At 37.6% G+C, this 14,262-nt stretch overlaps 1 protein-coding gene across 3 annotated transcripts in view; it reads left to right on the top strand.

Annotated features, from left to right (window-relative positions):
* The window catches only part of CHIC2 (cysteine rich hydrophobic domain 2), a 52,915-nt gene that overhangs the window by 15,833 nt on the left and 22,820 nt on the right, over positions 1 to 14,262 (top strand). For all 3 annotated transcript variants that reach the window (XM_047091011.1, XM_047091012.1, XM_047091013.1), the window contains 2 exons: positions 7,402 to 7,456; positions 7,605 to 7,760. In XM_047091011.1, the coding sequence (XP_046946967.1) occupies positions 7,402 to 7,456; positions 7,605 to 7,760 (211 nt within the window). The remainder of the gene's footprint in view (positions 1 to 7,401; positions 7,457 to 7,604; positions 7,761 to 14,262) is intronic.

The following is a 14,262-nucleotide window of genomic DNA, read 5'->3' as shown; positions in this document are numbered from 1 at the left end:
AAGGTAACATCAAAATTAAGTGATCTAGGTCACATCAAAACCATTTAAGATACTTTGCAGTTATATTAACACACATGAAGTGTGACTTTTCTTACTTAATAAAATAAGATGATTTTCTTAAAACTTTATCTGACGGTATTGCTTTGGTTGGCCTAGAATTAAAGAAACAAACAAACAAAAATCAAAGCAGAACTCAAAGACATTGCTAAGGAGTTATTTGCTGTAGCCTGTGCCAAATAGGACATTGCCCACTCTAGGGTGGCTCGGTTGGTTAAGCATTGGCTCTTGATTTTGGTTCCGGTCATAATCTCACAGTTTGTGAGTTTAAGCCCCGCCCTGGGCTCCGTGCTGACTTTGAGGAGCCTGCTTGTGATTCTCTCTCACCCCCTTGCCCCTCCCCCATTCGCGCTCTCTCAAAATAAATAAACTTAAAGGAAAAAAGACATTTGCCAACGTAATACTGAAGCTTTTTGCTGGGAGAAAGCATGCTCTGTGAAGGAGGACTTGCTGAAAAGACTTGTTTTCAACTAGTCTGTTGAGTGGTCTCATCAGTAAAGAAATGTAAAGTCTGGATCGTAGTAGTTTGAATAGTGGATGGAAGGTGAGATAAAGATAGTGAATATAAGGACTCTTTCAAGACATTGGATGAGGAAAGAAAAGAGGTGGATGCCGTCATTCACTGAGGGAGAAGAAAATAGGGATTCAGATTCTCAGGCTGGGTAGACATAGGCAGGTTTGTAGGATATGTGTAAGGAGCCAAACGAGAGGGAACAATAGAGCGGATTACAGAGGAGACTGGGGGAGATGCAACCAGGAGCAGATGGTTTAGCTTTTGGGAAGCTTGCCTGCGTTGAGACAGATGGTAGATACTGAAGACATAGGTAAATGTGATTGGGATAAAGACAACAGTCTTCATCCGTAGAGAGTTAGGATGTGTGTCCTTAGAGAGTAGGAAGGTGTTACAGAAAAGATTTAACATAGTAGGCTTGAGATTGCTGTCCTTAGAAATACTTGCCTATCCTGTCGGCTCTTGGCTGGTGTCTGGGAACTTGAACTTTTGGAAAGTTCCCAGTGTTCCCAAAATTGATAGGCATGGTTCACTGAGCCTAAACTATTTGAACAAGCAGTGTGGTTTATGCTGAACACCTGCTTTCCTTCTGGGAATCTGGAATTCTGGTATATGCTAAGCAGAGGGTACATTCTATCAGTTCCTGATAAAAGCCTTGGGCAGTGAATCTGTAATGCACTTTCCTGGTAGACAGTATTGTATACATGTTGTCAAAACTAGTTGCTGGAGGAATTAAACACATCCTTGTGTCTTCACTGAGAAGAGACTCTTGCAAGCTTGTTACTGGTTTCCTCTGGACTTTGCCCTATGTGCCTTTTCCCTGTGCTGATTTTGCTTCTTATCCTTTGCTTTGAGTACAACTATGTACTGAGTCATGTGAGTCATCCTAGTAAATCATCAAACCTGAGGGTAGTTTTGTGGACCTCCAACAAAGGGGGTGACCTGGAAGGCTGAAAATGATGGTTGAGACTTAGAACAGTGTGGCAGAAACAGAAGTCATGGGCATCAGAGGAAGAGAGAAGAATGGTATGGAAATTTGCAACAAAGAGTTAGTGGAATGTAGATTCAGCTTTTGTTTTGGAAATTAATTAATTTATTCAGCAAGTATTTATTGACCACCAGGCATTGGGGTATAATTAAGAAACCATACTTACCTATAAACAACTCATTATTTATCAGAGTAGGGAGTTAGGCTTGTAAACATAATTATAATAAGGTACGGTAAGGACTGTACAGGAGAGAATGTAGTCAAGTATTACTGGAACCTGGAAGATGGGGAGTCTGAAAGGTGGACTTTGAGGAAATAAGCTATAATTGAGAATTTCTAGGAAAGAGTGTCATTGCAACAGGATTTTTGGTTATACTCAAGAAGAAAAAAAAATTTTTAAAGAGAAGATAGAAGAAGGTATCCAGGTTAGGGGTACCAGAGTTAAATATTAAAAGGAGTTTGGAAGAGGAGTGGTCTATCAGGAAAGGGAGATTCTGAATTGGGTAAACATGACAGTGCAGGGTAACAGATTAGAATGGCTCACACTCTGAATTATGGCTATAGAATTGTAAGAATGAAAAACGGAACAAAAAAAGAATTGTAAGAATGAGGGGACAGTGAAATTGAAGAAGGGATAGGAGGAAAACAAACCTATTTGAAGATTTCATTTAGATTTAAGTGTTGGGATCACCTGGCTGGCTTAGTTGGAAGAGCGTGCAACTCTTGATGTCGAGGTCATGAGGTGCAGAGATTGCTTAAATAAACAAACAAATGAACTAAATAGATTTAGGTGTAAAGTTGCTGTCTCTCCAAAGCTTCACTAAGTATATTACATGAACTTTCAAAATTACCTCAAATTACATAAAAGTAAAAATCAGCCTTGTACATGCTTGCTTTTTGAAATTTTTAAAAAAACTGTGTCTTCTGTTGTAGGACCTTGTTTTCTTGAAGTATTACATAGAAGGTTTTCGGTGGTTGTGATTTGAGTGAATTGTCTTTTCTCCAACTGTACTTGGAGACTTGGAGACCTGTAAACTTGTAATGGTAAACTTGTAAAGTAGGCTAAGTTTAATATATTTTATCTTGTTATATTTGCCATTCTTTGAAAAAATTTTAAATATTTTATCAGTTCTGAAGCCGTGAGTATTTTAACCATAATTGAGGAAAAGGTCTTTTAGGTAATAGGGATAGATGTCGATATAGCACGTCTACATTTTCTTTAATTCCATCTGGTGGACTGACAATAAGTATTGAGGGGTAAATGAGGCAGTTGTTGGTAGCACTTTGTTAATGCTTACTTTCTTTTTTATGTCATCTCTTCCTCTTTCCTTCTACTTTCCCCTCCCCACTTTTCCTTACATTTTCCTCTCTCCTGCTTTTATTGCCAGGAGACCTGTTAAAATTAACAACCATTGTGTATCTCTACCAGTAACATTCAAAGCTAGAAAAACAACTATTAAAATAATATGCTGTTAGTTTTTAAGGTATAGATGGTAGTGCAAATATTTTTAAATGAATCATTTTTTTCTTTGTTTACGTAATGCTGGTTAGTTAACTTTCAGCCTCTTATAATTTTTTTGTTTGAGAGAAAGTGAGCAGGGGAATGGGGCCGAGAGAGAGAGAGACAGAATCCCAAGCAGGCTCTGCACTGTCAGCACAGAGCCCAACGTGGGGCTCAGAGTCACAAAACTGTGAGATCATGACCTGAGCCAAAATCAAGAGTCGGATGCTCAGCTGAATTAGCCACACAAGTGCCCCTCTTGTTAATATTTTTTTTTAAAATTTTTTTTTCAACGTTTTTATTTATTTTTGGGACAGACAGAGACAGAGCATGAACGGGGGAGGGGCAGAGAGAGAGGGAGACACAGAATCGGAAACAGGCTCCAGGCTCCGAGCCATCAGCCCAGAGCCTGACGCGGGGCTCGAACTCACAGACCGTGAGATCGTGACCTGGCTGAAGTCGGACGCTTAACCGACTGCGCCACCCAGGCGCCCCAATATTTTTTTAAAATAAAGCAGGACCGGGGGTGCCTAGGTGGCTCAGTTGGTTAAGTGTCCAACTGTGGCTCAGGTCATGATCTTGAGGTTCGCGAGTTCAGGCCCCACGTTGGGTTCTGTGCTGACAGTTCAGAGCCGGGAGCCTGCTTTAGATTCTGTGTCTCCCTCCCTCTCTCTCTGCCCCTGCCCCACTCATGCTCAGTCTCTCTCTCTCAAGAATAAATAAACATTAAAAAAAATTTTTTTTTTAAATAAAGCAAGACTGTCACTTCAAAACAACTGATAGCATTTGTTGTCAGTAATAAAATTCTAGCTTTCAGTATGAAAATTAGAACTTTGGAAAACTTGTATCTGTCACTGTGAACTTGACAGCTTCCCAATACTTAAAAGACCTTTCTGATGAGATCAGTGGTTCTATTAATGAGTGTGATGATTCTAACATCATACAATGAAGTGTGTCAACATTTGGAGTATCTGCATAACTCAACTTAGTAATATTTCCATTTCCAAGGGACAAATGCATGAAGTTATAAAATCAGGTGTAAGTAAAGCCTTCAAAAGGCAAAATATATCAACGGAATTTTATGTAACAAAGTATTGAAAGTTTATCGATATGGTTTCAATTTCCTTCTTGCAAAAAAACAGTTAAGAAACTACCACGTGTTGAGTTTTTTGTATATAATCAAAGAATGATATATACAGATTTCCAAATGCCTATCTGGTGAAGCCTAAGTTTCCTTTTAAATATCAACCAAAAGAGCATATCATAACAGTTTGAATGCACAAAGAAATGTGAGACTCCACCTGTCTTCCGTTGTCAGATATTAAGGAGATGTAAAAATGTAAAACAATACTTTTCTCTCTAAAATTTTTTTTGAAAAAGTTGTGTCTCATTAAAATGTTATATTTGTTAGCATATACTAGGTTCTTTTGTGAATAAGTTTTAAAAATGTTTTGAAGGCTCAGTTCTAATGCCTAATCCAAAATACTGGTAAATATAAACCACATAAACTTAAGCTTTTTGAGGTCCTCAAGGATTTAAGAGAGCGAAGAGGTCCTGACCAAACCTTTGAATTCCCCTGTAGCAGAGAACTAATTTCCAAATGAAGATGAAGAAGGGGTGCTTGATTATCATGGCTCATTCTCCTGGTAATCATGAGTACTGGATTTGAATATTAAATGACTTGTTTAGAGACTTTAAAAGAGAAAGCACAGTTGGGGTTCATTCCTGTTGGGCTGGGGAGACTTCAGGGGCTTCAAGCACACGATTTTCTTTACCTTCCTTCCAGGTATTGTTGTTCTGTGGATGGGAAATGCGAGCAAAGAGGAATGGAAAAATCATCAGCACCAAGTTAATGGCTGGTAGAAAAACTAAGCACTCCCTTATAGTGTTAATCATGTCACTGGGTAATCTTTTTTTGGGACATTCTTTTGGGGGTGAGATGAAGGAAGAGGCAGGTTTACGATCTGTTCCTAAGATAAAACCTAACAGAAAGTATGACTGAAGAGGAACTGAGTGAATATCCTTGGAGCTACCAGTCCTTACTGGAAGAATAACAAGCCTGACTTAAAAGGAGCCCTGACCTGCAGGAACAACAGGACAATTTATTAGCTGGTTGTGCTCCCTGGGCAAAGCATCAATACTCAGCCACTTAGCCAATAAGGAAATACTCAGGCTCTAGAAAGAAAGGAAACTGGGGTTTAAACTCATGCTGGACTGTTCCCTTTAATTTAGCATATTACCTGGCAGTAAAGTGTAGATATTCACTAAAATAATTGAATCTGTGTTAAATGTTCAATGATTGGGATGAAAGGGGGAGGCTTTTCTATTTAGGGGACTTGGAGTTATCTGGTGGTTGCTTCTCTAAAAAATTTTCAAAGACCAACTGGAAGGAGATGGTTAATTGCAATAATAAACATGGTTGAAATGGGAGCTACTGATTGAAAGCAAGAACCGTCAGACCAAGGGAGATAATACTTCAAGAGATGGAAATTTATAATTTATACTCACTGAACATTTGTTGAATGTCCTCTTCCCTGAGGGAAATAGATGAAAAGGAAGTACATTATGTAGACGCCTCACTGAGAGCTATCATTGAACACTTCACAGTGACTTCTTCCTCATGCCAGGACTTTTGAGGTTGGAAGTGAGTTATCTGTTGGGGCTTTTTCAAGTAAAACCACATTGCTCTGAGGGCCCTGCATAGACAGAAAATAGATTTAACTCAGAGTCTTTCAGTCTTAGAATGGCATTAATGCCAGGATTATGTACAATACCGATAGTTGCCAGTTTATGTTTAGTACGAAAAGAACTTTGGCTTGGACTTAGGTAGTTGGGTTGTAATCTCTTTTGTAAACAGTATCCGTTATTTATAAAGACAGATTGATATCATTTCAATGCTTCTATAAAATAATGTATGAATTACTTATGATAATGATAAAATGGTCTCCGAGGCCACCATTCGCACGTAGGGAAATCTAGATGATGATGCAGACCACACAACCTGACCCACAGAAGTGTTTTGTTTGCCTTGCACGGTACTTTAAAGATGGGAAATTTGACATAGAAATCTAGTTTTCCAACTCTTCTTAAAGAAAGACAAATCATACAATTTTTCAGACCTGCATTCTAGTAGGACCATAATCAGCTGGATCTGTCCCATGACACCATACACACACACGTTCTGTATACCCTCCTCTTGGCCAGTCTCCACCACTCCTTACTGCTTTCGCATGGCTCACCTTATTTGATTTTCCTGTTTGGCTCTACTGATGGTTAAGTTAGAAGTCTCATCTGGCCAGCTGTTTCACACAGACTATCCTAGGGGATCCTTCTTACTAGTGCCAGCTACCTGAAGTGCAGTATTGTGTATTTATAAGGGTCGTTAAGACAGCGAATCTTACGGGTTCTCATCACAGGAAGAAAATAATTGTAACTATGTAAGGTGATAGATGTTAACCAAACTTACTGTGGTAATCATTTCACCATATATACATGTATCAAGTCATGTTGCACACCTTAAACTAACAGTGTTAATATGTCAATTATATCAATAAAAGTGGAAAACATTTTGGCTTCAGGATCCAAGTTACCATTTTTAAGTATCTCACTTTTTATTTCCAGGTGCAATCTCCTATTACCAATGTGTCCATGAGTATTTTATTCTTTCCTAATGACTCATACAAAGAAATAGTCAAGTGCCCAGTCCAATCTCATGATTTTTGCAAACATTTAAGAGTTTAAAGATATTGAAATGTACTACCTCAGTTCTATTTCTTTGGGGGTATATGCGTATAGCAGGTGTCCTCGTACTTGAAAGTTTAATTAGCCAGGGCAGCTGTCACATTGTCCAGGTGTTTTTAGCATTCTCTGGTTGTAATGGCAGTGGTGATGTGATCTCAGAAAATGCTAACGGATCAACTTGCATTCTTAGACATGTTTCTGCTTTATTGAGTGCTGACAAGTGCTCTTGACCTAAAAAATAACTAATAGCAGAGGTTGTGGCTTTCTATTACTTAGTTGGGAGAATCTCAGTAATTTTGGCAAAATTGGACAGTTGTGTTGTTTCTCATTACATTAATATTTGACTTACAAAGAGAGCCCCAAAGAAGTCATTTCTTTCTGTATTTTTAGCCTCTTATACAAAAGTTTTGATTCAGCTGCTAAAATTGCTTGTTGCATTTCATAAATTTTTGCTGATTACAATGTTTTTGTGTCTCAAACTTCCACTGTTACTCTGTATATCAAGTTGCATCTATTTACTTGACCTTTGATTAAGTTAAATGGTCTGGTTTTTTTCAACAATGACATATAATAACATATTTCTCTTCTTTTTTTAAAAACTAGATTTGGACTGAGCAACAAATTTGAATCAGAATTCCCTTCTTCGTTAACTGGAAAAGTGAGTGTCTATCGTTTACTTAGGTACTATTTATATACCTCAAAAGTAGAGTCTTTTCGTAACAAATTAGAAAAAATAATTATGCCAATGAGACATGTTTCTTGACATTAATATTGCAGTGTTGTTATTTCTTAAAATTTTTCTTTAGGTAGCTCCTGAAGAATTTAAAGCCAGCATCAACAGAGTTAACAGTTGTCTTAAGAAGAACCTTCCTGTTAATGTACGTTGGCTACTTTGTGGCTGCCTTTGTTGCTGCTGCACATTAGGTTGCAGTATGTGGCCAGTTATTTGCCTCAGTAAAAGAGTAAGTTGAATTAATATATTTTAATTTAAATTTAGAAGTAGATAAGCAAATCTTTCATTTACCTACTTTTTATTTTTGTATTGAACGAATCACACCATGTTGAATACGACAACAAAAATAATCTGATCCAGTAGAATGATTAAGTACATTATGGTATGTCCATAATGTTATACTAAATTTAGTTATATGTTATGTCTGTAATTTTTATGATCTAGGAAATTACCTAAGAGTAGAGTAGAATACAGCATTCTCTCTCTACGTATACATTAATGGTGGTATAGCATAGTGATTGAGAATGCTGGGTGCAGGTCTACCACTAATCTCTGTGACCCTAGGCACATTTCCTAACCTTTTTAAAATCTAGTTATCTTATGTACAAAATGACGGTATTCACCCAACTACTTGAATAGGATTGTGGCAAGTATAAAGTGAAATAGTATATGGAAAGCTATTAACTAAGTAGCTCAAAGCGTCTAATAAACATTGACTAATGGCGTGATTACTAAAATGTAAGATAGTACCAACAGATGAAGTAACATGGTTACAATGTTTGTTTCTCGTTGGTCAGATTATGGGGAATTCTGTTTTCTTTTGAAGAAATTTTGTGGCTTTTTTTTTCTTTTGTATTTTACAAGTTTCCTGAGATGAGTACATAGTGATTCTGTAATCAGGAAAAAATGATCTAAAGAGTCATAATTTTGACTAAGATATGGATAGAGATATGGCAAATTGTTAAGGATGGAATGCATTACATTTTTGTTAAAGTTTTTAAAAAGTATGGTAACTATATGTATAAAAATGAAATACTGTTAAGTTGAAATTGAATGAGTGGTTATATGTGGCTGCATTTCATTTTGTCATCAAATAATGATAGGGAATATGGAAAAGCAAATTCAGTTTGTCCCTTGATTTCTGTTATAAAAATAAGCAGTATATTCCTAATGAGAAAGAATTTTAGCTAGTACATTTTACTGATAGGAAGGAGATAATGCCTTTGTGTTAGAATTTTGTAATATTTACTGTAATATCTGTAATACTCATTTTTTCTCCAAGAATATTCTTTTCCTTCCTGTATTTCTGACCAGATCATCTTCAGACCACAGAATGGTTTTTGGTTTTGTTTTTTTTTGGTTTTGTTTTGTTTGTTTTTGATCTTTGGTTGTCCCTTGATCCATGATCAAATTCGCAGCCCTTGGAGTTTAGATCCTCTTACTTCTGCCTCCTGTTTGGGATGTTTTCATTATTTAAATGACTGCTGTATCTCATTTGGTTGGCAATTTACTGCTGTTTAACTCAGGGAATCATAAGAATTTTCTTATTTTAGAAATCTAGGTATTTAAAATCTAGTTTCTTTGGTTTTTGAGGTTTTGAGATCCTTTGTTTTTTACCTTTTAAACGAGAAAACAAGACATTGCAATGTGTGTACAGTGTAGGATTTAGAAAACAAAACTAAACTTCCTACTCTTTTCCATGTGTTTTTAGCAACATAAATCATTTTGTTAAAAACATTTATTTATTTTTGAGAGACAGAGAGAGGCAGAGCATGAGCAGGGGAGGGGGAGAGAGGGAGGGAAATACAGAATCCGAAGCAGGCTTCAGGCTCTGATCTGTTTGTTAGCACAGAGCCTGACACGGGGCTTGAACTCTCGAACTGAGAGACCACAACCTGAGCTGAAGTCAGACACTCAACGACTGAGCCACCCAGGCACCCCAACATAAATCATTTCTTAGATGCTTTCATTAAATTCTTATTTGAGACATAAGATAGATTGATTTTTTTAGGTTATTCTCATCTGTAGTTTCAGAAAGTACATTTTGTTCAACAATGTATTCAGTCCAAGGTCTCTGTATGTATATAATTTAATTTTATATGGACTTTACTATCTAGTGAGTGCAAACAAATACGATTACTGCTTTTAAAAAAGCCGTGCATTTCCTTGTCTCTGATGTAAAGTATTGCATACCCAGGGAGAGAGTGACACTTCATGCATGTATGAAGGTGCTTTGTACAATGGGAGCAGGATAATTTAGAGCAGGGATTTTTGACTTTTATTTGTCGTGGATTCTTTTTGTGTTCCGGGGAAGCCTATGAACCCTCTCTTAGAATGTTTTATTTGTATTTTAAAAGATTTAATGTATTTAAATGTATGAAATGAAATATTTAATGTATTTTAAATGTAGGAAATGAAATACACAAGTTATAAAGTTTCCTTATAACTTTTGTTATTGAAGTGCTAAAATCCCTCAAATATATTACTTATAAATATTAATGCAAATTATTAATTATTAATGCAAATTATTAATATTAATATTAATGCAAATAATTATTAATGCAAATACAAAATAAGATAGCAGAGGATCTATGGTAATACTATGTGATAGGAAAAACCTATGATATCTGTGAGTGATGGAAGTACAAGTCCTGTTTAGTCTACCACAGATAGTTGCATACATTCATGACCTAAGGAAACTATACCACATTTCAGTTAGAGGTTAGTGAAAATGAAGACGAATCTTTGTTTCATCCACTTTTCATGGAGTCCTAGAATTCTATCTAGGTATTTCATGTTAAGAACCCTTGATTGAAATACTAGTATAAATAAAGGCTAAAACCCTGCCTGATTGTTAGCCACTAAACCTTTCCTTTGTCTTCATTTGTGAGGTGGTATTGGTTAGAATTGTCTTGGGGCGCCTGGGTGGCTCAGTCGGTTAAACGTCCAACTTCGGCTCAGGTCTTGATCTCACAGTCTGTGAGTTCAAGCCCTGTGTCAGGCTCTGTGCTGACAGCTCAGAGCCCGGAGCCTGCTTTCAGATTCTGTGTCTCCCTCTCTCTCTCTGCCCCTGCCCTGCACACGCTCTGTGTCTCTCTCTGTCAAAAAATAAATAAACATTAAAAAAAAAAATTAGAATTGTCTCCGACTCTTAAGTCGAATCAGGACCAAAGGCATACTTTCTATGCAGCTCAGTGTTTCCACCTTCATGACATTATTCAATAATTTGGATAATTAGATATCTGCATTGCTTTGTATTTTTTTATTTTATTTTTTTCTTTTTCTATTATTATTATTTTTTTAATTTACATCCAATTTAGTTAGCATATAGTGCAACAATGATTTCAGGAGTAGATTCCTTAAGATTTCTGCATTGCTTTTTAAATCCATCTCCAACTAAGTATCCCTTTGTATCAGTTGACCTTCCTCTGGAGACCTTGTTTTCAATCTGCATTATTATTATTATTCCTTCCAAATTGCCTTTCCTTTTAAAAACAAACCGCCATAACCTATCTTTGAAAATTATTTAATATACAGCAGAATTTACTCTTTTTTGATGGAGATCAATGATTTTTGACAAATGCATAGAGTAGTATGCTACCACCACAACCAAGATACATTACGGTTCTCCAGAAAACTTCCTTGCGCTGTTCCTTTGTAGTCATACCCTTTTCAGCTCTTCAACCCTGACAGCCACTGATCTGTGTGCTATCCCTACAGTTTTGCCTTTTCAAGCATGTTATATAAATGGAATTATGCAGTATATGTAGCCTTTTGAGTGTGGCTGTTTCCTTTAGCTAGTGCATTTGAGATTCATCTGTTTTGTTGCATGTATCAATAGTTTATTTATTTTTGCTGAGTAGCATTCCATTGTATGGATGTGTCACAATTTGTTTATCCACTCACCAGCTGAAGGGACATTGTGTGGTTTACACAATCCAGTGTGGATCGTGTAACTGGTTTCCACAATCCAGTTTTTGGTGATTTTGAATAAACTTAACTGTAAATGATCACATGCATATTTTTCTGTGAACATAAGTTTTTATTTTTAGGAGTTGGGTGGCTGGATCCTACAGTAAGTGCATGCTTGATTGTATAGGAAACTTCCAAATTGTTTTCCTAAGTGGCTGTACCATCTTACATACCAGCCAACGGTATATGAGAGTTCCGGTTGCTCGGCATCTTTACCAGGACTTAGTATTGTTAGTTTTAGAAATTTTAGTCGTTCTCATAGATGTAGTGCATCTCGTTCTGGTTTTACTTCCTATTACCCTTGTGGCTAATGGTATTAAACATGTTTTAATGTGCTTATTTGCCATTTGTACCTCTTTGTTAAAGTGTTTATTCCAATATTTTCCCATTTTGTTGTTGGTTTTGTGTTTGAAAGAGAGAGCGAGTGAGCAAGAGTGGGGGAGAGGGGCAGAAGGTTAGAGAGAGAGAATCTTAAGCAGGCTGCACTGCGTGGCGTGGAGCCCAACGCAGGGCTCGATCTCATGACTGTGAGATCATGCCCTGAGCCAAAATCAAGAGTTGGATGCTTAACCGAATGAGCCACCCAGGCACCCCCAAATATTTTGCCCGTTTTTAAATCATTATTTTTTAGGATTCCTGGGTGGCTCAGTCAATTAAGCATCTGACTTCAGCTCAGGTCATGATCACAGTTCGTGAGTTCATTAGTTCGAGTCCCTCATCAGGTGACCTCGTGCCCTGCTTCTGGTGAGCACGAGCCCCACTTAGGGTGAGCCCCACTTCTCTCTCTTGATGCCTTTCATGGGATTCTTTTTCTCTCTCTGTTCCTTGCTCACTTTCTCTCTCTCTCAAAAATATTTTTTATTGTTGAGTTTTGAGAATTTTTTATATGTTTGGAGTATAAGTCCCTTGTTAGGTATGTAGCCATACATATTTTTAAATGCTTTTTCTAAATATTAAAAAAAAGTTAAAAGAGGAGTGTCTCTGTGGCTCAGTCTGTTAAGTGTCCCAACTCATGGCTCAGGTCATGATCTCATGGTCCATGAGTTGAGCCCCTTGTGGGGCTTTATGATGACAGCTCAGCCTGGAGCCTGCTTCGGATTCTATGTCTCCCTCTCTCTGCCCCTCCCTCGCCCACACACACTGTCTCTCTTTCTCTCAAAAAATAAACATTGAAAAAATTCTTTTAAATGGTTTTTCTTTTTTTCTTTTCTTTTCTTTTTGGGAGAGCGCAAGTGGGGGAGGAGGAGAGAACGGGGGACAGAGGGTCCGAAGCAGGCTCTGCACTGTCAGGCTCACAGCAGCGGGCCTGATGTGGGGCTCAAACTCACAAATTGCAAGATCATGACTGGAGCCAAAGTTGGAGGCTCAATCGACTGAGCTACCCAGGTGCCCCCCAAATATATTTTTCCAGTCTGTGGCTTGTATTTTCATTCTCTTAATGCCTTTGGCAGAGCAAAAGTTTTTGAGTTTGATGAAGTCTAATTTATCAATATTTAAAAAAAATGGGTTGTGTGTTTGGTGTTCTATCTAAGAATTCCTTGCCTAAACCAAGGTCACAAACTTTTTCTCCTATAGATCTCTTCTGTATTTTACTTTTAACGTTTATTTATTTTTGAGACACAGAGAGACAGAGCATGAACGGGGGAGGGTCAGAGAGAGGGAGACACAGAATCCGAAACAGGCTCCAGGCTCTGAGCTGTCAGCACAGAGCCCGACGCGGGGCTCGAACTCACGGACCGCGAGATCGTGACCTGAGCTGAAGTCGGACGCTTAACCTACTGAGCCACCCAGGCACCCCTGTATTTTACTTTTAGATCTATGACCCATTTTGAGTCAGTGTTTGTGTAAGTGTGAGGTACAGGTCTGAGTTCATTTTTTTTTTTGTGTATAACTGCAGGTTTTCCAGTACCATTTTTTGAAAAGACTATGTTTTCCTCATTAAATTGCCATTACACATTGACAAAAGTCAGTCGACCCTATTTACATGGATCTATTTTTAGACTCTGATCTTTAGATCTTCGTGTGTCTATCTTAATTTTAATACCACATGATTTTTACTATAGCTTTATAGTAAGTCTTGAAATTAGATAGGGTGGCTTCCAAACTTGTTCTTATTTTTCAGGATTATTTTGGCTATTCTGATGTCTTTACTTTTCCATGTAAATTTAAACTCAGCTTGCCAATACTGTGTCTGAAATTTGTTTTGATTGGGATTAAATCTGTAGATCAGTTTTCGGGAAAATCGACAACAAGTCTTCTACAGCATGAACATGGCATAACTCTTCAATTATTTGGATCTTCTTTGATTTTTTTCATTAGTATTTTGTAGTTTTTTGCATTGCATACAGATCATACACACATTTTGTTAGCTTTATATGTATTTCTTTGTGCATAGTGTTATTGTTAATGGTAGTTTTTTAAGTTTATTTTTTATTATTTTTTTAATTTTTATTTTTTAACGTTTTATTTATTTTTGAGACAGAGAGAGACAGAGCATGAACGGGGAAGGGGCAGAGAGAGAGGGAGACACAGAATCAGAAGCAGGCTCCAGGCTCTGAGCCGTCAGCCCAGAGCCTGACGCGGGGCTCGAACTCACGGACCGCGAGATCGTGACCTGAGCTGAAGTCGGACGCCCAACCGACTGAGCCACCCAGGCGCCCCTTAAGTTTATTTTTGAGAGAGTGAGAGCTTGCATGGGGGGAGGAGGCGGGGGTGGGGTGGGGGGGGGGAGAGAGAGAGAGAGAGAGAGAGAGAGAGAG

Source organism: Lynx rufus, unplaced genomic scaffold, assembly GCF_022079265.1.
Source record: "Lynx rufus isolate CCGP_SWC_20201006 ecotype Redwood Valley unplaced genomic scaffold, mLynRuf1.p SCAF_3, whole genome shotgun sequence".
Lineage (NCBI taxonomy): Eukaryota > Metazoa > Chordata > Mammalia > Carnivora > Felidae > Lynx > Lynx rufus.
Note: the sequence above shows the minus strand (reverse complement) of the source record. Positions and strands in the feature narration are given on the sequence as shown.